General features: G+C 44.0%; 1 protein-coding gene across 4 annotated transcripts in view; it reads right to left on the minus strand.

Moving 5' to 3' along the window:
* Nucleotides 1-717: 717 nt before the first annotated feature.
* stxbp6 (syntaxin binding protein 6 (amisyn)) overlaps nt 718-23,376 on the minus strand; it is a 357,348-nt gene continuing 334,689 nt past the window's right edge. For all 4 annotated transcript variants that reach the window (XM_067990993.1, XM_067990990.1, XM_067990994.1 and 1 more), the window contains one exon: nt 718-1,742. In XM_067990993.1, the coding sequence (XP_067847094.1) occupies nt 1,719-1,742 (24 nt within the window). In that variant the 3' untranslated portion in view covers nt 718-1,718. The remainder of the gene's footprint in view (nt 1,743-23,376) is intronic.

Below are 23,376 nucleotides of genomic sequence, written 5' to 3' on the forward strand. Positions count from 1 at the left end.
AGACTCCAGTTGTATGAGGTGGATTTAGGGTCTCTAAGCTTTCTCTCTGCTAACTTGTATCTACCCTCTGGAGTTAGGTAAGTAGAGAGAGTCTCTAAGGGAAGAGAGTGTGCACTCCATAGCAGACAAACAAACAACCCATGTGGATTTCTCATTAGCTTGGTTCAAAGATTCTTAAACATGGTTATGTATTTCCAGGTGGCTAACCAAAGCACAGATGAAAGTGCTTAGTATTCTCATATTTGAAAAGCTGCTCTTTTAAATAAGTTTTAATTGTTTGCAAAAACTATTTGTTTAGAAGATTCAAGTGAGGATTGCAGCTCTTTGAAATATGTTTACTTTCAGTTGATAAATCTGCTGGGACTTCAGCCCTGGCCTATAGCAATGTATTGAGAATACCTAAAATGCTACACATTCCACCTGCGACTGGCATCCTCCTCAGGCAAATAAAAGAGAAAAATAATGGTCTTTTTTTTAAAATCACAGGAAAGACTGGCCTGATGTGATTGCCATGGAAAATACAGGGATCTTCTCTGATTAACAATTAATAAAATAAAATGACCATAAAAACAGCAAAAGGTACAGCTTCTTGATCAGGAGCTTGCAGATTAACTGGAATCTTCCAAAGTGGAGTGCAAAGGGCAGAGAAACAAAAATGCTGCTTAATTATTTTAGTGGTCACAGTATGACTCAAATAACTTTTTACAAAAAAGCATGTTGCACAATCAAAATGTTTAATGATAACTAAGGCTGGAAACAGTAGAACAAAGCAGTAGCCCACGCACTGAAGAGACGGGCACAGAACTTCATAGACGCACTCTGCTGCACAGTCAGGATTAACAAGGTATATGAAGTGGCAGGGTTGCCTTTTGTTTTTTTTTAAAAAACAGTTGTACAAGATCAACAGCAGTTTTTCTGCAGTGTTCATGGTTACAGAACACCAGTGGTTAAGTGTGACAGTCTTATTATAAACTACCTGAACTTATGACATTTTACAGATACATTCTTCAATATGAAACATTTACCTGAATTATTTTTTCAGTACGCTACTTAATAATATGCTAGTGCTAATCTCCAGCTAGAGGTTGAAAGATCTCGAGTTTTCTTCACTGCATTCACAGCCACATAATATCCCAGTTTTCCTCAAGAGTCAGTATGAGTGTCCCAGTGTATGTTTCACAGTAATCAGGACAATTACTGGTTGATTTTAGAAGGAGGAGGTCATGTCATTAAAATGAACACAACATATTGCTCAGTCACGATTCTAGTGACATTATACTTCGAAAAGTCCAATTCCTATATCGAAAAGTCCAATTCCTACAACAAAACTCTATTCAGCCAAAGAACGCTGTCCAGATGTTTATCCAAGATTTTTTTAATGAGTTTTTTTAAAAAAATGATTTTTTTTTAATATTGTGTAATACAACACTATATTAATTAAAAGCTGTTTGTATAACATGAAAGCCTACAGCTGTAATCAATCATTCAGGACCACTAAGAGTCTGGAAATCTAATGACATTGAAAAAAGATCAAGCCAATATTTAATTTTGTTAAACATTGCTAATTGAAATTTTAAAAATATTGAAATGGATTCTAATATTGGCAGCATCAAGTTTGAAGAAATAAGTTTCCATTAAAGGAAATGTACATTAACAAACTTCTGTCTCTTTGTGTGAAGATCGCCCTGGACCCAACTCCCAAATTGTGTGGCAACTGCTCAACATTTGTGCTTCATTGCAAGCTGTGAAAGAAAAAGAAAAAAATATTGTATTATCATAACTCATTAGCAGCAATACATGGTTAGTCAACAATGATGGAATCTCAATTACTAACTCTCAGTACCAAATTATCCTCATTACATTATAATTAACCACATTTGCTGAGGAGAATATTAATAGCTTTTAGGACTATTGTTACTCGGGCTAAAAATCGACATTAAAAATTACAAATCAATCCGAATCAAAGCAACTGTGAATTTAGAAGTTGCTCAACTAAGAGTCAATATGCTATGCAACGGGATGTAACTGTAGCTCATCAGCTTGGAAACAGGAATTCCACTGATTTGAAATCAAGTGATACATTAAGGACTGGATATTTTAAAATTATTCTCTGCAGTTGTAAATTGGAAAACATTTTGAAGGCTGATAGGAAAGATTCTGAAAGGAAGCTCCCTGAAATGTGGTTCTCTGGCTTGTTTTGTGAGAGATGCCACTGCCTACATTTTTTGCACACATGAAAAAGGATACACACTGGTGATCCCACTTATGAGTAATCTAAGCCTTCATCTCACATTAAACGAATTTGAGAAAAGTGCAGTAACTACTGTGTGCACAGTTGTCATAGCTGCTGCATTCATCACAAATTAGGCCAAATGAATTAATTGTCAAGGTTTAACAGGCCAATCCGCAGTACCTGTAATCTCTATCAGGCCTGAAAACTCTATTCATGATTTGTTATCTGTGCAGATATAAACTGAAAACTTTATGAGCTCGACTGCATTTGACTATACAAAAATAAGTTATTCTAACCTTGTGTGGACCACTGGCGAGGCCACATTTGGGATACTGTGTGCAAATTTGAGCACTCTACCTTCAAACGGACGTTTATGTTTTGGAAAAGATTCAGAGAAAAAAGGGCTCAATTTTCAAATGGAGCCGGGAAGGGGGCAGGGTTGGGAAACCCATAGTACGGGACAGACGGGAGACCAGCCAGGGAGAGGACGTCTGCAGGTAAGTCTTTGTTTGCAGGGATATGGTTCGGGGGGGGGGGGGGGGCCACGGGTGGGCACAGGGGTCGCGAGTCTTGGGGGATGGGATTGGGGGTCAGTCATGGGGGGTGGTAGGATCAGGGGTCATTGCAGGTGTCTGTGATCGTTGAGGGGGAGGGTCAAGTCTGGGGGAAGCACTCCTGCTCCTCCAGGCCCACAAGTTGTGCCTTTCCAGATATTTACCTGCAGTGTCAGGCCTTCTCATCTCCTTTCACGAGGCATAAAACAGAAGGCCCGGGAATCCTGGACTCCCGGGGTTGAAATGGGGAATTAGTTAAAAATGGAGGCCTGAAGCCTCCTTGAAAGATTTTAAGGCCTGACCCGCCTCCTGGGAGCGGGTTGGCCACCTGCCCCTCGTCCCGCCCCCATGAAAACCAGAAATGGGCAGATTGGAGGCAGGTCTAAAATGATGGCAATTTTCAATGCCCCCCTGCCCCAACCCACCCGTTTTTTTACTTTGACAATCGAGCCCAAAGAGTCATTTTGAGAGTTGGGGTTCTAAATTATGAGCGACTTGCAGAAGTAATGCACCATTTTCATTGGAGAAAAGGAAAAAGTGGAGTGGACGGTTTTAAAGTACTGAGAAGCACAGGTATTGTTGATGTAAGAAAGCTACTTGACTTGAAGTGTGAATGCAGAACTAGAGGAAACAGTTTGAAAATGAATAAGTCTCAAGTGAGACTAGAAAAAAAATCCCCATACGGCACAGTGGATCAGATATCCAATAAAAGCAGGTGATGCTATTTTGATGAACTCAAAGAAAATGGATAAATATTTGGTTGGGAATAGGACTGAAGAATGCAGGGAAAGCATGAAATCATCAAATACTCCATGAGACAAGACTTGTGCTACTGAAACCATGAAAGGGTGGTTGTATCTGTGGAGGGCTTTAGGCAAGGCAGAATAACGAAAGTATGAGGACGAGTCAACTTTGTGGAGTTTTAACTGATTATTTTTGCAGATCAGGCAGTATTTATGCAGAATGTCTTTCACATTAAATGGGTAGGGTAAGGTCCACAATGTAGTAGATTGTACAGATTCTTTGGCCCATCAAGCTTGTTCTTTCCAAATAGCCTTTTGTCACTCCATGCTTTCTTATGAAATGAAATTTCCTCTCTGCTGGCTGAAAGGGTCTTATGTGAAATGAGTGTGAAAATCTGCAATTCAGTTCTTACCAGCAAAACGGCCCATGAAAAAACATTAATTTTGAGACTTCATTCTGGGAAGCTATTGGGATGTCTAGTGTGAGAAATTTTAAAAATAATATAATTGGGATACTAATACTGGGGTTAATGAATATTATTGTACAGGTCCAATTAACTGTAGGTACTTGATTCACAGCAATTGCCAAGTGCTGTATTGCCTAGCACATCTTTCACCCCAAGCAGAAAATATCCAATGAAGAAAAAAACACTAATATTTGATTTATAGTTTAAAAAAACCATCAGCAAGACTAATCCAGATGTGCCAAACCTATATTAGAATAGTCCATGGATATATAGAAAAGGAAGCTGAACATGGTAAGCCAAATGGGTGTGAACCCACGTTGGCCTGGAGCCATTAGTTGAGGCTAAGTTGCTTTTTCCCCCATAAAACTATTTACTACAGTGATATTGAATAATATCACCTTTATCACAGGAAACTGCAGTGGGTCAAAGGGAACACTCTTCTGCTCTGAAGGGAGAATGCCATTTTTAAAATATGTATCCAAATGAACATAAATCAAAACAGAATATAGTCAACAGAACCTTTTGCTCCAGCTATTCTGACCTTTGTTAGAAAACTTAACAAATGTCATGCAGACAGACATGTTGTTATTAATCTGACTACCAGTAGAAGGAATCTGCAGTGTCCCTATATGGGCTGTTGTAAGCTATTTTCTAGTCAGTTCCTGCAGTACTGTAGACTTTCTGATCACTCTGCTTTTGTTAGTATTCAGATTAAATTCTGTTATCTTCTTCCAGAAGACTCTCAGGTAGCTGATGTGAGACAGTTTCCTTCTGCTCCACAGGTATAACCTCCCCTGTTCTCTCCACCAACCCACAGCCTACCTCCCTGTGCTTCCTGTACAGCCCTTTCCCACCTTCATAACCTCCTCCACTTGCTCTGCAGTCTCTGTCCCTTAGCCCCCACAGCTTCCCTCTCCAAGCACACTCTGCAGTGTCCTTTCCCAACCTCCACATCCCTCCCCAATCACCCTCCTTTCTGCAGACCAAAAGAATAAGAAACAATTTTTTTTTTTGAGTGAAACTTAAAAAAAAATTTCACCCCTTCCCCTTTGCATCTCCACATGACACAACATCCCTAACCAATGCATTGAAAAATAAAAAGCTACTGTGAGGTGTGCAAGAGCGTTAAATAATAAATATCACTTCAATTTCACACTCTCACTTATGGGAAAGTATCTGACCTTCACACACCATCTCCTAAGCAGCACAACAAAACAGAAATTCAGCGTGCAGGTAAATTTGTTTTTTATTCGTTCGTGGGATGCGGGCGTCGCTGGGAAGGCCAGCATTTATTGCCCATCCCTAATTGCCCTCGAGAAGGTGGTGGTGAGCCGCCTTCTTGAACCGTTGCAGTCCGTGTGGTGAAGGTTCTCGCACAGTGCTGTTACGTAGGGAGTTCCAGGATTTTGACCCAGGGATGATGAAGGAATGGCGATATATTTCCGAGTCAGGATGGTATGTGACTTGGAGGGGAACTTGCTGTTCCCATGTGCCTGCTGCCCTTGCCCTTCCAGGTGGTAGAGGTCGCGGGTTTGGGAGGTGCTGTCGAAGAAGCCTTGGCGAGTTGCTGCAGTGCATCCTATAGATGGTATACACTGCAGCCACAGTGCACCGGTGGTGAAGGGAGTGAATGTTTAGGGTGGTGGATGGGGTGCCAATCAAACGGGCTGCTTTGTCCTAGATGGTGTCGAGCTTCTTGAGTGTTGTTGGAGCTGCACTCATCTAGGCTTTGGGGAGTCAGGAGGTGAGTCACTCGCCGCAGAATACCCAGCCTCTGACCTGCTCTTGTAGCCATGGAGTTTGTGTGGCTGGTCCAGTTAAGTTTCTGGTCAATAGTGACCCCCAGAATGTTGATGGTGGGGGATTCGGTGATGGTAATGGCGTTGAATGTCAAGGGGAGGTGGTTGGACTCTCTCTTGTTGGAGATGGTCATTGCCTGGCACTTGTCTGGCGCGACTGTTACTTACCACTTATCAGCCCAAGCCTGGATGTTGTCCAGATCTTGCTGCATGCGGGCAAAGACTGCTTCATTATCTGAGGGGTTGCGAATGGAACTGAACACTGTGCAATCATCAGCGAAACATCCCCATTTATGACCTTATGATGGAGGGAAGGTCATTGATGAAGCAGCTGAAGATGGTTGGGCCTAAGACACTGTCCTGAGGAACTCCTCCAGCAATGTCCTGGGGCTGAGATGATTGGCCTCCAACAACCAGTACCATCTTCCTTTGTCCTAGGTACGACTCCTGCCACTGGAGAGTTTTCCCTGATTCCCATTGACTTCAATTTTACTAGGGCTCCTTGATGCCACACTCGGTTAAATGCTGTCTTGACGTCAAGGGCAGTCACTCTCACCTCACCTCTGGAATTCAGCTCTTTTGTCCATGTTTGGACCAAGGCTATAATGAGGTCTGAAGCAGAGTGGTCCTGGCGGAACCCAAACTGAGCATCTGTGACTAGGTTATTGGTGAGTAAGTGCCGCTTGATAGCACTGTCGATGATACCTTCCATTACTTTGCTGATGATTGAGAGTATACTGATGGGGTGGTAATTGGCCGGATTGGATTTGTCCTGCTTTTTGTGAACAGAACATACCTGGGCAATTTTCCACATTGTCGGGTAGATGCCAGTGTTGTAGCTGTACTGGAACAGCTTGGTTAGAGGTGCGGCTAGTTCTGGTGCACAAGACTTCAGCACTACAGCCGGGATGCAAAAATCACAGGTAACCAGCTGTATCAAACATTTTGCACAACACAGGAATCCCTGCCATGGGGAGGGACTATATGACATTGGGCACCAGCAAGGTGGAATAGACCACACATTCAGTTTAACCAACTGCAGTGGTTTCTTATATAGAGTAATGCTTACAGAATCTGCAGGAGTCAAGCTGTTAAAAACAAACAATTCCAAATCAATGGTGCCAAAGTCAATGAGATCTGCGACTGAGGCTACTTCAGTTCAGTGCTATCAAGCGCCACTTACCAATAACCTGCTCACCGATGCTCAGTTTGGGTTCAGTCAGGACCACTTGGCTCCAGACCTCATTACAGCCTTGGTCCAAATATGGACAAAAGAGCTGAATTCCAGAGGTGAGGTGAGATTGACTGCCCTTGACATCAAGGCAGCATTTGACAGAGTGTGGCACCAAGGAGCCCAAGTAAAACTGAAGTCAATGGGAATCAGGGGGAAAACTCTCCAGTGGCTGGAGTCATACCTAGCACAAAGGAAGATGGTAGTGGTTGTTGGAGGCCAATCATCTCAGCCCCAGGGCATTGCTGCAGGAGTTCCTCAGGGCAGCGTCTTAGGCCCAACCATCTTCAGCTGCTTCATCAATGACCTTCCCTCCATCATAAGGTCAGAAATGGGGATGTTTCGCTGATGATTGCACAGTGTTCAGTTCCATTCGCAACCCCTCAGATAATGAAGCAGTCTGAGCCCGCATGCAGCAAGACCTGGACAACATCCAGGCTTGGGCTCATAAGTGGCAAGTAACATTCGCGCCAGATAAGTGCCAGGCAATGACCATCTCCAACAAGAGAGAGTCTAACCACCTCCCCTTGACATTCAACGGCATTACCATCGCCGAATCCCCCACCATCAACATCCTGGGGATCACCATTGACCAGAAACTTAACTGGACCAGCCATATAAATATTGTGGCTACGAGAGCAGGTCAGAGGCTGGGTATTCTGCGGCGAGTGACTCACCTCCTGACTCCCCAAAGCCTTTCCACCATCTACAAGGCACAAGTCAGGAGTGTGATGGAATACTCTCCACTTGCCTGGATGAGTGCAGCTCCAACAACACTCAAGAAGCTCGACACCATCCAAGATAAAGCAGCCCGCTTGATTGGCACCCCATCCACCACCCTAAACATTCACTCCCTTCACCACCGGCGCACTGTGGCTGCAGTGTGTACCATCCACAGGATGCACTGCAGCAACTCGCCAAGGCTTCTTCGACAGCACCTCCCAAACCCGCGACCTCTACCACCTAGAAGGACAAGGGCAGCAGGCGCATGGGAACAACACCACCTGCACGTTCCCCTCCAAGTCACACACCATCCCGACTTGGAAATATATCGCCGTTCCTTCATTGTCGCTGGGTCAAAATCCTGGAACTCCCTTCCTAACAGCACTATGGGAGAACCGTCACCACACGGACTGCAGCGGTTCAAGAAGGCGGCTGACCACCACCTTCTCGAGGGCAATTAGGGATGGGCAATAAATGCCGGCCTTGCCAGCGACGCCCACATCCCGTGAACGAATAAAAAAAAACTACCAGGGCACTGGCCTCACAGAGGCAGGGGGATTTCAGAGTGCTGTTGGGACATGGCATGCGAGGTCCACCTATGGCAGCGACCAGTACATTTGCTTCAGGCAGGTATTCTTGCCACTGGCCCTATACTAGGTGGAACTGGTGGGATTGCCACCAGTCCCACCTCCAAATGTTTTTTTTAATTCGTTCATGTGATTCGGGTGTCGCTGGCAAGGCCGGCATTTATTGCCCATCCGTAATTGCCCTTGAGAAGGTGGTGGTGAGCCGCCTTCTTGAACCGCTGCAGTCTGTGTGGAGGGATTTGTGGGTGGAATGTACCCAGCACCTACCCCTCTTCATAATTGAGCAACCAGTCCTGGAGGGTTGAAAATGAGCTGTGCCCAGATAGTGCACATTCTGCGCCCGCAACCAGGCTTTATTTCTGGGTTTAACCTCGGCGTGGAAAAGTACAGGATTTGCATTGGGAATGCAAAGTCCGAAAATTTTGCGACTGTGATCCAAAAAAAGAGCTATTTTCAACTCCCGCCTGCCCCCAACCCATCCTTTCTTGGGGTTTAAAATCACCCCCTGGGTGTCTGAAATGAAGAGTTGTAAGGAGTCGCACAACACCAGGTTATAGTCCAACAGCTTTATTTGAAATCACAAGCTTTCGGAGCTTTGCTCCTTCGTCAGCTAAGTGAAAGGTTGCATAAAGGCACAGCATATATAGTCAGAGAACAATGCCTGGTGATTACAGATAATCTTTCTAACTGCCCTTTATCACACCTCGGCAGAGAGATAATCACAGCAATCAAAGGAGTGAATGGTGTTCAGACAGGTTAGTCAGGGAAACATTACATCCAAGAATACTGAATACACAAGCGGTCAGATCACAAAAACAGAGAGAGAGAGAGATAGAGAGAGAGAATGACCAGTTGTATTAAAAACAGATAACTTTTTTTCGCTGGTGGGGTTACATGTAGCGTGACATGAACCCAAGATCCCGGTTGAGGCCGTCCTCATGGGTGCGGAACTTGGCTATCAATTTCTGCTCGACGATTTTGCGTTGTCGTGTGTCTCGAAGGCCGCCTTGGAGAATGCTTACCCGAAGATCGGAGGCTGAATGTCCTTGACTGCTGAAGTGTTCCCCGACTGGGAGGGAACCCTCCTGTTTGGCGATTGTTGTGCGGTGTCCGTTCATCCGTTGTCGCAGTGTCTGCATGGTCTCGCCGATGTACCATGCTCCGGGGCATCCTTTCCTGCAACGTATGAGGTAGACGTTGCAGGAAAGGACGTCCCGGGGCATGGTACATCGGCGAGACCATGCAGACACTGCGACAACAGATGAACGGACACCGCACAACAATCGCCAGACAGGAGGGTTCCCTCCCAGTTGGGGAACACTTCAGCAGTCAGGGACATTCAGCCTCCGATCTTCGGGTAAGCATTCTCCAAGGCGGCCTTCGAGACACACGACAACGCAAAATCGTCGAGCAGAAATTGATAGCCAAGTTCCGCACCCATGAGGACGGCCTCAACCGGGATCTTGGGTTCATGTCACGCTACATGTAACCCCACCAGCGAAAAAAAAGTTATCTGTTTTTAATACAACTGGTCATTCTCTCTCTCTCTGTTTTTGTGATCTGACCGCTTGTGTATTCAGTATTCTTGGATGTAATGTTTCCCTGACTAACCTGTTTGAACACCATTCACTCCTTTGATTGCTGTGATTATCTCTCTGCCGAGGTGTGATAAAGGGCAGTTAGAAAGATTATCTGTAATCACCAGGCGTTGTTCTCTGACTATATATGCTGTGCCTTTATGCAACCCTTCACTTAGCTGACGAAGGAGCAAAGCTCCGAAAGCTTGTGATTTCAAATAAAGCTGTTGGACTATAACCTGGTGTTGTGCGACTCCTTACATTTGTCCACCCCTGTCCATCACCGGCATCTCCACGAAATGAAGAGTGTTCCATTCCCCAGCACTGACATCCCTCATCTTGATAAATACAGAAAAATAAGAAAATAAAACAAGATAAGTGCATGTAGAGGAGGGCAAAGAAAATTAAATTACAATTGGTGCTAATTACAGTTGAATTTCATTAGTGAGAACTCACAGGGATCAGCTAAATGACTTTCATTATCAATGGTTCCTTTTACTGAGACTTTTAGTCAGCCTGTCTGCCCTATTTTTTAGAAAAGGTTTATTTCAGCAGCAAGTGAGCTGTGTTTCGTCTTATGATAAAGCTTTTCAACAATACTTAAACAGCACCATCTTGGCCACATGCCATTTTCATCCCAATGTATCCTCGATGCAGTGGTCTGTTTTGAAGTGATCTGCATTATTACATCATTGCTTAGTGGACACAGAATAAAGGTTTGCCTTAAAGTACAAAACTATCTCAGGCCAAATGTATTCATTCGGCTACAACTCTTCTGGGCTCTACGTTGCCAAAACAACACTCTAAAATTAACTCAAAAGCAGTAGCAGATGCAACCTTGAACACTGATTGCTTATTTTTCATTAAAAGCTACCCAAACATGACTGAGACCGCATGTTGCTGCATGTACCCAACGCAAGCTTTAAATATCACTAACACGACACAATGAGATTTGCAATTGTAAATACTTCCAAGATTTGAAACTAATTCCCCATTAAGCGCATACAGCAGTATCCATAGCCACAAGCCCATTCTGGAAAATCCATTGCATGCATTTCAATTAAGGACATTTACTTATTCATTTAAATTCGACCTTAAAACAAGGAGCATTTTGCCATTTTTATCAAAACATTTCTCCTGTGGAACCCTGCCTACATCAATTTTTCTCAACACTTTGATGCTAATTATTTCACAGCAGCAAAGCTAACTTATGTGGTTATGGGGTTGTGAAATTTTCAAGGGCAATGTGCAATTAACATAATTTAATTTCATGGGAATACAAATGTATTCTGGTGCAAAAAAATGATTCATAGTGAGTACCTGTCAAACAGAATTAAATCACGCTATAACTCACAGTGATGCCACCATCTATTTCAAAAGCACAGAGTTAAATTTAAAAAATTCAAATTATTAATTGTTTGCGTTCTGCCTATTAAGTTTTCTTGAATCTGACCGCAAGGCAAACAAAAACTCTCTAAGGTTTTCTAACTTGGAATAGCAAGAGAAGCCTCACTTTGGTAAGCCAGGTCTGTGGTATCTATCGGTCAGCCAGGGATTAATTTCTCCTAGCCCCTTGCAGTGAGGCTCATTTGCCAGGTCCCAGGTTAGACAACAGCAACAGATCAGAAATCATTAAGCTAGTATGCCAAACAGCAAGCTCCTGCCTGCAGGTGAAGCCAATTACCAACAATTGCAATTTCTCCAAATCTGCAGCTAATGTTTCTAACATCATCTGAACAATAAACATGGCTTCAGTTTAAAAAAATCACGTGCAGCAAAGCATGACAAAGACTAAGACATTTCGTTGCAGGACCCATTTCACGGGGCAAGCCTGACTTGCTGTGTACACTGCACAAAGTACCTCATTCATTAAAATGCCACTCACACCAAAATGAAAAATGGTCACATGCATGTGGCATCAGCATGCAGCTTTTCTTAGTTAACAGTATGTAAGTTGTTTTTTTGCCAAATTAAATAGTGCGCTTAGCATGAATACAAATTCTGACCTTTGGTGCCCTGACTAAAGATACCAAATCACTCCTATCTTTCTTTTATTCAATCTCAGGATGTGGGCGTCACTGGCAAGGCCAGCATTTATTGTCCATCTCTAGTTGCCGTTGAGAAGGTGGTGGTGAGCTGCCGCCATCTTGAACTGCTGCAGTCCGTGTGGTGAAAGTGCTCCCACAATACTATTAGGTAGGGCGTTACAGGATTTTGACCCAGCTGGTCCTGTACTGTTCATGTATATTTCAGTGCCAACTTCTCAACATGCACAATATAAACAAAAGGTGTATACTCCACCCCCCCGCCCCACCCCCACAGAGGATCCAATATCTCAGACTAGGAAAAGCTGTGTTGATGATGAAGAAACTACTCTATCTTTCTCTAGGATCTCAGATTGGTATAGTCATTACCATGATGTATCACTTGTACAAATGGCACATCATTCTGGTATGGCACATGTGCTAGTGCCTGTTTACATACAGTGTGCAGTCTATATATTAAGGGTTATAATGTGCCTTGTGCAGCTATAATGTCATGATTTACTACAAAGCACATCATTAGGAAGTCTCATGAAATTCATTTCATTTGCGGTGAATGCTTCTCTGAAATTTATTCATGAGGAAAATCCTCTCAAAAGGTCAAAGAAATGCTTTTAAAGTTGAAAACAAAACCAAAACAAATGAACATACAGGAACAATTGGAAGTATTACCTAAAACAAGTGACAGCAGTCTTTCAACAACACGAGCATTTATTAAGTAGACTGATGATAGTGTGCCAACACCTCAGATATTAAAAAGAAAAGACAACAAAAAAATTGATAATTAATGAACAAAATATAAAAGCTGAAGTATTTAGTCAAATCAAGAAAGTATAAGTTACAGGATGTCATGCTGAAATTGTACAATACTCTGCTCAGATGATATTTTGAGTACTGTGCAGTTCTGGTCACCAAGGCAAAAGGGAGATATTTAAGACCAGGAAATGGTGCTGAGAGGAACGGTGAAGCTGATCCCTAGCGTCAGAAAACTGACTTATGAGGGAAGACTGGAGAAACTTTCTAGTAGCTAGAGGCGTAAATTACAGAAAAAAGGAGGTAATGTTGAACTTCTCTAAGACCTTAAATTAAGCCACAGTTGGGGTACTGTATGCCCCATTATAAGAAGGCTGTAAATGCAATGGAAAGATGCAGGGTAGATTCACTGGGATGATACGAGGATTGAGGGGTTATGGTTATGAACCGAGCATAGTTGCCAACCATTTGCATTTGTGCTGCATGGTCAGCTTTCCCATCCTCTACTTATTTTGGTGCATCTGTTTCAGTTCGTGGACAAATTTAATTCTAGCAATTATATTGTGCTACTTATATATTTATTGAATTGTAAATATACCTTTGGGGTGCTTATAGAACTTGTTTTCCTCTCAGCAAATGCTGGGAACAACAAGCGTGATGCCAGCTCCATCCTATAAAATTAATTCAACAATGGACACTGCATCCCTGGAATATGACATAATGCAGAACTAAGAGGCTACACTTTGGGACTTGTAGTTCCTAAGAGGCAGTAGTGTAATTGGAAAAGATATAAAGCCATGGATTCTGAGACTATAGTCGTCAAACTGTTTGTCCCAATATTCATATCATAATGTATAATTATGACATAAAAAATGGAAATGTTTGAAGTTTGCAGTTTAAATTGTGTATTTTTTTTAAAAAAGCTAATAGTTAATTGTGAAGATTTTTCTCTGCTTCAATTACTTTGAACAATCTGACATCACTAGTCATGCCACCTTTCATTTCTCTCCTCTCAAGTACTTTGTCCACCCTCCACCCTCCCCAATCCCTACCCACAGCTGCTGACTGAGTGTTTGTAGCATTATCTGTTTGTGTTTCAGATTTCCATGGTCTGCAGTTTGTTGCTTTTTATTTATATTGTCAGGATGTTACACATCTTGTTTTATTACATTCAATGGCATAACAAGGCTTTATATTTAGTGAAACATTCCCCAAAACAGACATTTGTGACTCCACAATAACTTAAGAACATAAGAAATAGAAGCAGGAGTAGGCCATACGGCCCCTTGAGCCTGCTCCGCCATTCAATAAGATCATATTGATAAGATCAATAAGATCATATCACACGGACTGCAGTGGTTCAAGAAGGCGGCTGACCACCACCACCTTCTCAAGAGCAATTGGGGATGGACAATAAATGCTGGCCTTGCCAGCGGCGCCCACATCCCATGAATGAATAAAAAAATAGCTGATCTTCAACCTCAACTCCACTTTCCTGCCTGATCCCCATTTCCCTTGATTCCTTAGTGTTTAAAAATCTATCGATCTCAGCCTTGAATATAACATTTTTTTAAAAAAAAAGGTCAACGCTCAGAGACGTTAAAGTAAAAATTACAGGCAGGAGCTGAGGTAGCAATGGGACTTTTCAGGCTCTAGCTGATGAAATTAACAGCATTCACCACAGAAATTTTCGTACTTGGGGACATTCAGTGAGGCCTGTCACAAACAACACGTCACTCAATAGGATTTTAGGCCAACTAGGACAAAGAGCAGCAGAGGTCCCTTGATTTCCCCTTCATTCTTCTGTAGTATCTAGTTGCAAACTGCTGCCTCAAGTCTGTGCTCAACTAATGTTCAGACGTCTTATATTCTATTATTTTGATTACAGGGGTGGGGATACAGGCTTCAAGTGCTGCATTTTTCAAACTCCTTTTTATTATGCTTAAGACAGATGTTTCTCTGGACCAAATAGCTCTTAATTGTTCTGTTCGGTTGTGTTTTAACTTCTATTTAGAAATATTGTACATTGTTATTCATCAGTCAGATACACTCGTCGTGTTGAAATACTTAGGTCTGCTGTTAAAACACAGAGAGATCATCGCTTGAATCACACTGTATTTTTCATTCTATTAAGTTAGCTGCCAACTTCGGGTAATTGCTTTGATATATCTTCAATGACTCCGAATTGTTCTAGTGCTATCCCAGTCTTGCCTGATGTAATGCTTTAAACCAGGGACTCCACAAGTCACAACCTGTGGGTCACGGGGGGCCCTCGAAGCCCAGTCGTCTCACTCCTATTTGCAATGATTTCTCATTTGCAGGTTTATCCTGTTTGAGGGCCTGGAAGTTTGGAATTGGCTGGTCTTGGCACTGTTTCCTCATTAGTTGACAAATCCAAAAACTGCACCACTCTGCTAGGCTGGCACAAGATCTGTTAATATCAGCAAAGTGAAGCACACGCAAATTAATGGAAACATGGATTTAATACTTGTGTCTCCCCATTTTGTTCGCTTGGGTCCTTTGCTCCTGTCTCCTTTCCTTCCTATCACCCAGTAATGTGAGCTTTTCCCTTCTCAAGTACTTTGTTCCCTCTCATCCCAAAACCCAAAACATCACAGCTCCTTTGCCTTCATATTTGCCTGCTGCCATTCCTGGCTCTAATCCCCCTTGGATAAGCCTACAGCAGCCCTCTGTGCCTCTCGGGGCATTTTCCAAAGAGGCCATTAAGACAACTGTCACTGCCTCCTTACAAGTGATAGCTGTAACTGCCCCACCCTTCTCTCTCACCGACCTTCCCGTCCTGCTTGCTCCACCCACCACTATTCCTTTGGATTCTGTTAGTGGATCAACAATCACCGCCCCCCTCCATGATAACCTCAGTTTACACTCATTATATTGCAAAGTACTTAATTTGAGAGGCACTGAAATTGAGAACACAGTGAGATGGTTATATTGTCAGCACTTCACTAGTCTAAAATGAGGAAAACAGAGCACTGTATATGGGAACTTGGATATGTACACAGATCTCTGAGATGACATTCCACCTCAAATTAGCACTAGTTTAAAAACTGCAGTCACAAATGGGTTTCACTAAACAACAATGTGATTTTGCACTGGTTACAATTATACTCGGTTTCTGTGAAATGATGGAATATCCCCTCCGCACAGCTGAAACCGTAACATGAAAGGGTTACACACCCCAAAATGTCAACAACCTGTCTTTTCTCTTTACAGATGCAGACTTACCGACTCTGTATTTCCAGCATTTTCTGCTCCTATTTCAGATTTCCAGCATTTGCAGGATTTTCCCTCTTTTATTTTACTGAACAATATTGCTTAAAGATGGAACAAAAAGTCTACATCTCTAGTGCACATCCAGTTTGTCCATCAAGAAATAATACTAAGATGATTCAGTATATTGTACAGTATTCTGTGCCGCACTGAAGTTGCTACTGTATAAAACTCAGTTACATTTCAGGACCTCAAGGCTCAACAGGACAGCTTTGCAAATTGATTTCTTGTCACAAATGTCTAAAGTATGATTGTGATGTCAGAGAGAAGAAATCAATGTTAGAGCTTTTCCTGATGGAAGTGTTCAAATGAGAGCTTCATTTGTACAATACAAACTTGCACATGGACCAGAATATTTATTTATTTTTAAAAATGCAGTCAGCTTTACAATAGCTACACAGGCAGCCTGTGTAACATGCACCCAGACTCAACCTGTGTAAAATGAGGAAGAAATGCAACTTGTAAACAACAGAAGCACATGTTTGGAAACATGGCTGGTGTTGGATTCAAATGAGCTGATCTGTGATCACTTGAGTATATCGCAGCCGGAAATCAAACTCTCAGCATTCCTCAGCTTTTCTTCCCCCAACCCCATTTTGTTCTTCTTCTACTTACATAACTACATTCAGTTGATTTATATGCTATTACTTTGATTACAATCCCAAACTATTAAAATTGATAAGATTATGCTAGGAGCAAAGGCAAGAGCACACAAAAATGTCTAGAACATTATGTTGGGGAAAAAGATTCACAGTAAATTTGATTCTTCACCTTATAAAACAGCCTTGGACAGGTTCTAAATGATTGGAGCAGGCAGCTATTGATGTAACACTTTGGTATATTAACCCAGTATCCAATAGCGTGGGGGAGGTAGTGAGTTTATAAACCTGGGACAAGGTCAGAGAAAGTTACCAAGTTAAGGCTGGGGAACTTGTCGTAGAAAGGAAGGGGAGGCAGAATAGAATGGGTGACTCATCCCAGGCTGCTCTTAAGTAGCAACTTACTGAAGAGGTCTGGGAGCAGGTGATCTAACCACCCTCCTATCCAGGGAATGGTGCACCATGTCCTTTGGGGAAGAAAATGGTTCACTAATGTCCTTTAGGGAAGGAAACTTTCCATCCTTACCCAATCTGGCCCATATGTGACTCCAGACCCACAGCAATGTGGTTGATTCTTAATCATCCTCCGAAATGGCCTAGCAAGCCACTCAGTTGTACAATCTCGCTACAGAAACTCACAATAAGAATAAAACCGGATGTACCACCCGGCATCAGACCACTAGGCACCGGACATGACAAAGGAAAACCAAGCCCAGTCAACCTGCAAAGTCCTCCTCACTAACATCTGGGGACTTGTGCCAAAATTGGGAGAGCTGTCTCACAGACGAGTCAAGCAACAGCCTGACATAGCCATACTCACAGCATCATACCTTTCAGCCAATGTCCCAGACTCTTCCATCACCATCTGGTTCTGTCCTACCACCTGCAGGACAAACCCTCCAGAGGTGGCGGTACAGTGATATACAGTCAGGAGGGAGTGGCCCTGGAAGTCCTCAACATTGACTCCGGGCCCCATGAAATCTCATGGCATCAGGTCAAACATGGTCAAGGAAACCTCCTGCTGATTACCACCTACCGCCCTCCCTCAGCTGATGAATCAGTACTCCTCCATGTTGAACATCACTTGGCGGAAGCACTGAGAGTAGCAAGGGCACCCTCTGGGTGGGGGACCTCAATGTCCATCACCAAGAGTGGCTCGGTAGCACCACTACTGACCGAGCTGGCCAAGTCCTGAAGGACATAGCTGCCAGACTGGGCCTGCGGCAGGTGGTGAGCAAACCAACGAGGGAAAATCCTACTTGACCTTGTCCTCACCAATCGACCTGTCACAGATGCATCTGTCCATGACAGTATTGGTAGGGGTGACCAACGCACAGTCCTCGTGGAGACAAAGTCCCGTCTTCACACTGAGGATACCATCCAACGTGTTGTGTGGCACTACCACCGTGCTAAATGGGATAGATTCAGAACAGATCTAGAAGCTCAAAACTAGGCATCCATGAGGCGCTGTGGGCCATCAGCGCAGCAGAATTGTATTCCAGCACAATCTGTAAACTCATGGCCCGACATATTCCTCACACTACCATTACCAACAAGCCAGGGGATCAACCCTGGTTCAATGAGGAGTGTAGAAGAGCACGCCAGGAGCAGCACCAACTGTACATAAAAACAATGAGGTGCCAACCTGGTGAAGCTTCAACACAGGACTACATGCATGCTAAACAGCGGAAGCAACATGCGATAGACAGAGCTAAGCGATTCCACAACCAAGGGATGAGATCAAAGCTCTGCAGTCCTGCCACATCCAGTCGTGAATGGTGGTGGACAATTAAACAACTAACTGGAGGAGGAGGCTCTGTAAACATCCCCATCCTCAATGATGGCAGAGTCCAGCACGTGAGTGCAAAAGACAAGGCTGAAACGTTTGCAACCAGCTTCAGCCAGAAGTACCGAGTGGATGATCCATCTCGGTCTCTTCCCGATATCCCTACCATCTCAGAGGCCAGTCTTCAGCCAATTCGATTCACTCCATGTGATATTAAGAAACGGCTGAGTGCACTACAGCTGGGATGTTGTCGGGGCCCACAGCCATTGCTATGGGCCCCGACAACATCCCACCTGTAGTGCTGAATACTTGTGCTCCAGAACTAGCCTCTAGCCAAGCTGTTCCAGTACAGCTACAACAGTGGCATCTACCCGACAATGTGGAAAATTGCCCAGGTATGTCCTGTCCACAAAAAACAGGACAAATGCAATCTGGCCAATTACCACCCCATCAGTCTACTCTCAATCATCAGCAAAGGAACGTGTCGTCGACAGTGGTATCAAGCGGCACTTACTCACCAATAACCTGCACACAGATGCTCAGTTTGGGTTCTGCCACTACCACTCGACTCCAGACCTCATTACAGCCTTGGTCCAAACATGGACAAAAGAGTTGAATTCCAGAGGTGAGGTGAGAGTGACTGCCCTTGACATCAAGGCAGCATTTGACCGAGTGTGGCACCACAGAGCCCTAGTAAAATTGAAGTCAATGGGAATCAAGGGGAAAATTCTCCAGTGGCAGGAGTCATACCTAGCACAAAGGAAGATGGTAGTGGTTGTTGGAGACCAATCAGCTCAGCCCCAGGATATTACTGGAGGAGTTCCTCAGGGCAGTGTCCTAGGCCCAACCATCGTCAGCTGCTTCATCAATGACCTTCCCTCCATCATAAGGTCAGAAATGGGGATGATCGCTGATGATTGCACAGTGTTCAGTTCCATTTGCAACCCCTCAGATAATGAAGCTGTCCGTGCCCGCATGCAGCAAGACCTGGACAACATCCAAGCTTGGGCTGATAAGTGACAAGTAACGTTTGCGACAGACGAGTGCCAGGCAATGACCATCTTTAATGAGGGAGACTAACCCCTCCCCTTGACATTCAACATCATTACCATCGCTGAATCCCCCACTGTCAACATCCTGGGGGTCACCACTGACCAGAAACTTAACTGGATCAGCCACATAAATACGTGGCTACAAGAGCAGGTCAGAGGCTGGGTGAGTGACTCACCTCTTGACTCCCCAAAGCCTTTCCACATCTACAAGGCACAAGTCAGGAGTGTGATGGAATACTCTCCACTTGCCTGGATGAGTGCAGCTCCAACAACACTCAAGAAGCTCAACACCATTCAGGACAAAGCAGCCTGCTTGATTGGCACCCCATCCACCCCCTAAACATTCACTCCCTTCACCACCGGCGCACAGTGGCTGCAGTGTGTACCATCTACAGGATGCACTGCAGCAACTCGCCAGGGCTTCTTCGACAGCACCTCTCAAAACCGTGACCTCTACCACCTAGAAGGACAAGGGCAGCAGGCACATGGGAACACCACCACCTGCATGTTCCCCTCCAAGTCACACAGCATCGAACTTGGAAATATATCGCCGTTCCTTCATCGTCACTGGGTCAAAATCCTGGAACTCCCTACCAAACAGCACCGTTACCACACTGACTGCAGCAGTTCAAGAAGGCGGCTCACCACCAACTTCTCAAGGGCAATTAGGGGTGGACAATAAATGCTGGCGTTGCCAGCGACGCCCATATCCCATAAACGAATAAAAAAAAATTTTGAAAGGGGAAGGAGACAGAGCAATAACAAAAACAAGGTGGATAACAAGGAGATAATTTTTTCAACTGGGGCCAAGTGGCTGAGCTTTAACAAAACAATTCAACCTGAACTGCAGGGAGCACAGAAGTGTATTTACACTTGAAAAGTATAAAAGTACAAAAGGTGGTGTTTGGAAAATAATGACTTACTTCTGCAGGTGGAAACTTTAGTGAATTCAAATCGCAGAGGAAGAGAGCATTAAGCTTGTTTACAGAGTTCTCTTAACCCAGTATTCTGCAAGTGTAAACCAAAATGAAACTAGCTGCTGTTTTCTATCTCCCATAAATTGCCTCAAAAATGGCCAAAGTTGGAAATAATGTCAACTAAGATTTCTACTCCCATATGTCTAGGGTTGGCTGCACATCATGAAAATGTTGAGAAGACATCGATCCTCCGCTGTAACTTAAATTTTAAGAGAGGGCAAATGCAGATTGAAATAATAGCATTTTTACCGTGTGTATATGTACCATGCCACAAATTGATTTGGAGGAAATGTGTATGCACAAAAGTAGATCAGTTCAGACAGCTACCCTCCTGTGTTCTGCTTAAGGGATAAGTAGTCAGTTCAGGGACAAACATTAAAAAAGGGAGATGTATGTGGTTATGCATTGCACCCAAGTTTACTGCTCAAAACTGAAGAGCTAGTTAAAGCACAAAGATGTAGGATTAGGTAAACTCCTTTAATGTGATTTTGAACAAGCCTTTAAGAGACTTTTAAAATTCAAAAGTAATTAATACTGTGAATAATAAACTGCTCCTCCTGCTCTCTCAATACTTTAATTGATACAAGATTTTCTGCACTAGGTGGCAGTCATCCTATAATTAAACTAAACATTCTGAAGATCAAGTTTAACTGTGCTTTCCTTGGCTTATAATGATGTCCCCAGGTGCTCTTCTGCTTTTGCACATCATACCTCTGAACATCAACCTTATTAATTCCTTTTCTTTTAAAAGCTCAATCCAGGCCCTATGCACTTCAAAAAAAAACCCTCACTTTTCCAGTGAAATTAGTTTTTAAGCTTCCTTGGCCTGTTTTCACAGCTCACTGATCTGCAACCTGGGATCATCCTTCTCAGGCTCCTTCCCACTGTGCCCCAATCTTTTCTTAAGTACAGCGATCACAACTGGACTCAACATTTCATGTGTGGTCTCAATACGAAACAATGTATTGAGACCACACACAAAAAGGCTGCGTTGGAAAGATGGCAATAAGGAGCACCTGAATGCATGGGAAGATGTGTGAATAGCTCGCCACAAAAACAAATCAGAGCTCAGTGAAGCACCATATTGGGAGTTGGGAAGCACCAAGTTGGGAAGGCTGCTAAGTGAATGCCACAGTATGATTTGTTCCAGTGGTGCTGCTGTTACAAATGGAGGAAACCCTCTGCAGGAGATGGTATCAGTACCAATAGCAATTAGACAGCTGCAGTTCACAACAACCTAACCAGGGAGTTCACTAAATTACTGGTAATTACCAAATTAGAGGCAGCATCAATCTGCATTAATAATGTAAAAAAAATTATTTCTACAATAAAACCCTCACACACACTCACATTTATATCCATGTTAACATCAAAAAAACTGAGAGGGCGTTAGCATCAAAACTTGAACAGAATGGGCATTCAGAATTATTTTTAGATATAAAAACAATCAAGAGAGTCAACAGTGCTCATATATCCAACCACCCAATTAACTCTAAGGAGAGATACTAGCTTAAATGAGTCTCCTGGCATGTAAAAACCATCTTTGGTGTTGTAGTTCAGTGATGACAGACAAGTAAAGGTAAAGTGAAAGATTACATGGTAGAGACAAAAGATCCAACTTTGGAAATACTAATCAAGAGAAAGGTCATAAAGCTTGAAGGCTGGGCTAAAGCAGTACTAAAGTTCAGTAAACATGATTTTGGATTTCTGTGGCAAATTTTTCTCTTCAACGCGTACTCAACAAGATGGGAACATCAATGCTGGGAAATAGCTATTTTTTCTCTTTGGGCCCGATTTTACCAGGGGTGCGGGTTTTCGGCAGGTGGTCCATCGGGCGCGTTGGTAACGCGCCCGGTGAAATTAGTGGGTTTCCCGCGCGATCGTAGCAGGCAAACCACTAATTGGAGCCACTTACCTGCTCCTCCGGGTTCCCCGCTGCTGATCTGCGCGTCGGGCGGGCTGCGCATGCGCAGTAAGATCTGTCAGCTGGAGGCGCTCTATTTAAAGGGGCAGTCCTCCACTGACACATGCTGCAACAAATAGCAAAGATGACTGCATGGAGCAGCCCAGGGGGAAGGCTGCTCCCAGTTTAATGATGCCTCACCCCAGGTATCAATACATGGGGTGAGGAGGAGGGGGAGGACAGAGATCTTCCACCCGGCGGGCGGGAGGAAGCGGCCCACCTCCGCCACCAGGAAGGCCTGGCTCGAGGTGGCAGAGGGGGTCACCTGCGCCACCAACATATCGCCCACCTGCACACAGTGCAGGAGGCGGTCCAATGACCTCAGTAGGTCAGCCAAAGTGAGTACACGTAGTCTTTCCCCTACACTCCGTCTGCCACATCACTGCCCCCACCCCACATCTCCTTCAGCACTGCCAACACTACTCTGTCACATCACCCCTCATACCCACTCAAACCCCATCCTCATCTTACCTGCACCTACTCACCTCGCCAGTACTCACCCCGCAACCCAATCCTCATACAATCTCATGGCTCTATCCCATACTCACCCTCTCGTGCATCTCTCTCACGGCCAGCCTCACTCAACCTGCCACCACCTGTGCTGCAGCCACAAGGCATGCATCACATATGTGCAGTAGGCAGCGTAAGGCAAACGTGTCGTGAGCATGAAGGGGATGCATAAGGGTGTTTGAGGGTTTGTCATGGTTGTTACTTATATTGAATTTCAGAACAACTCACATCACACATTATATTGGCACCACTACTGCCATGTCTTCGCGAATCCTGTCCGGTTTGTGCAATAATGCCCACTCTTGGGTATCACTATGAGGACCCACCACTGATGCCACCCATTGTGTCACTGCAGAGTGGGTGTAGGTGTATTTGCAGGGCTCTTCTGCGCAGACGACTGAGAGACATCGGCGATGTCCCCGGTTGCACCCTGGAAGGCTGCGGAGGAGAAGTTCGGGAGGGCAGTGGAGCAGCTCGGCATGAAAGAGG

The sequence above is a fragment of the Heptranchias perlo genome, chromosome 10 (genome assembly GCF_035084215.1).
Source record: "Heptranchias perlo isolate sHepPer1 chromosome 10, sHepPer1.hap1, whole genome shotgun sequence".
In the NCBI taxonomy this organism is placed as follows: Eukaryota; Metazoa; Chordata; class Chondrichthyes; order Hexanchiformes; family Hexanchidae; genus Heptranchias; species Heptranchias perlo.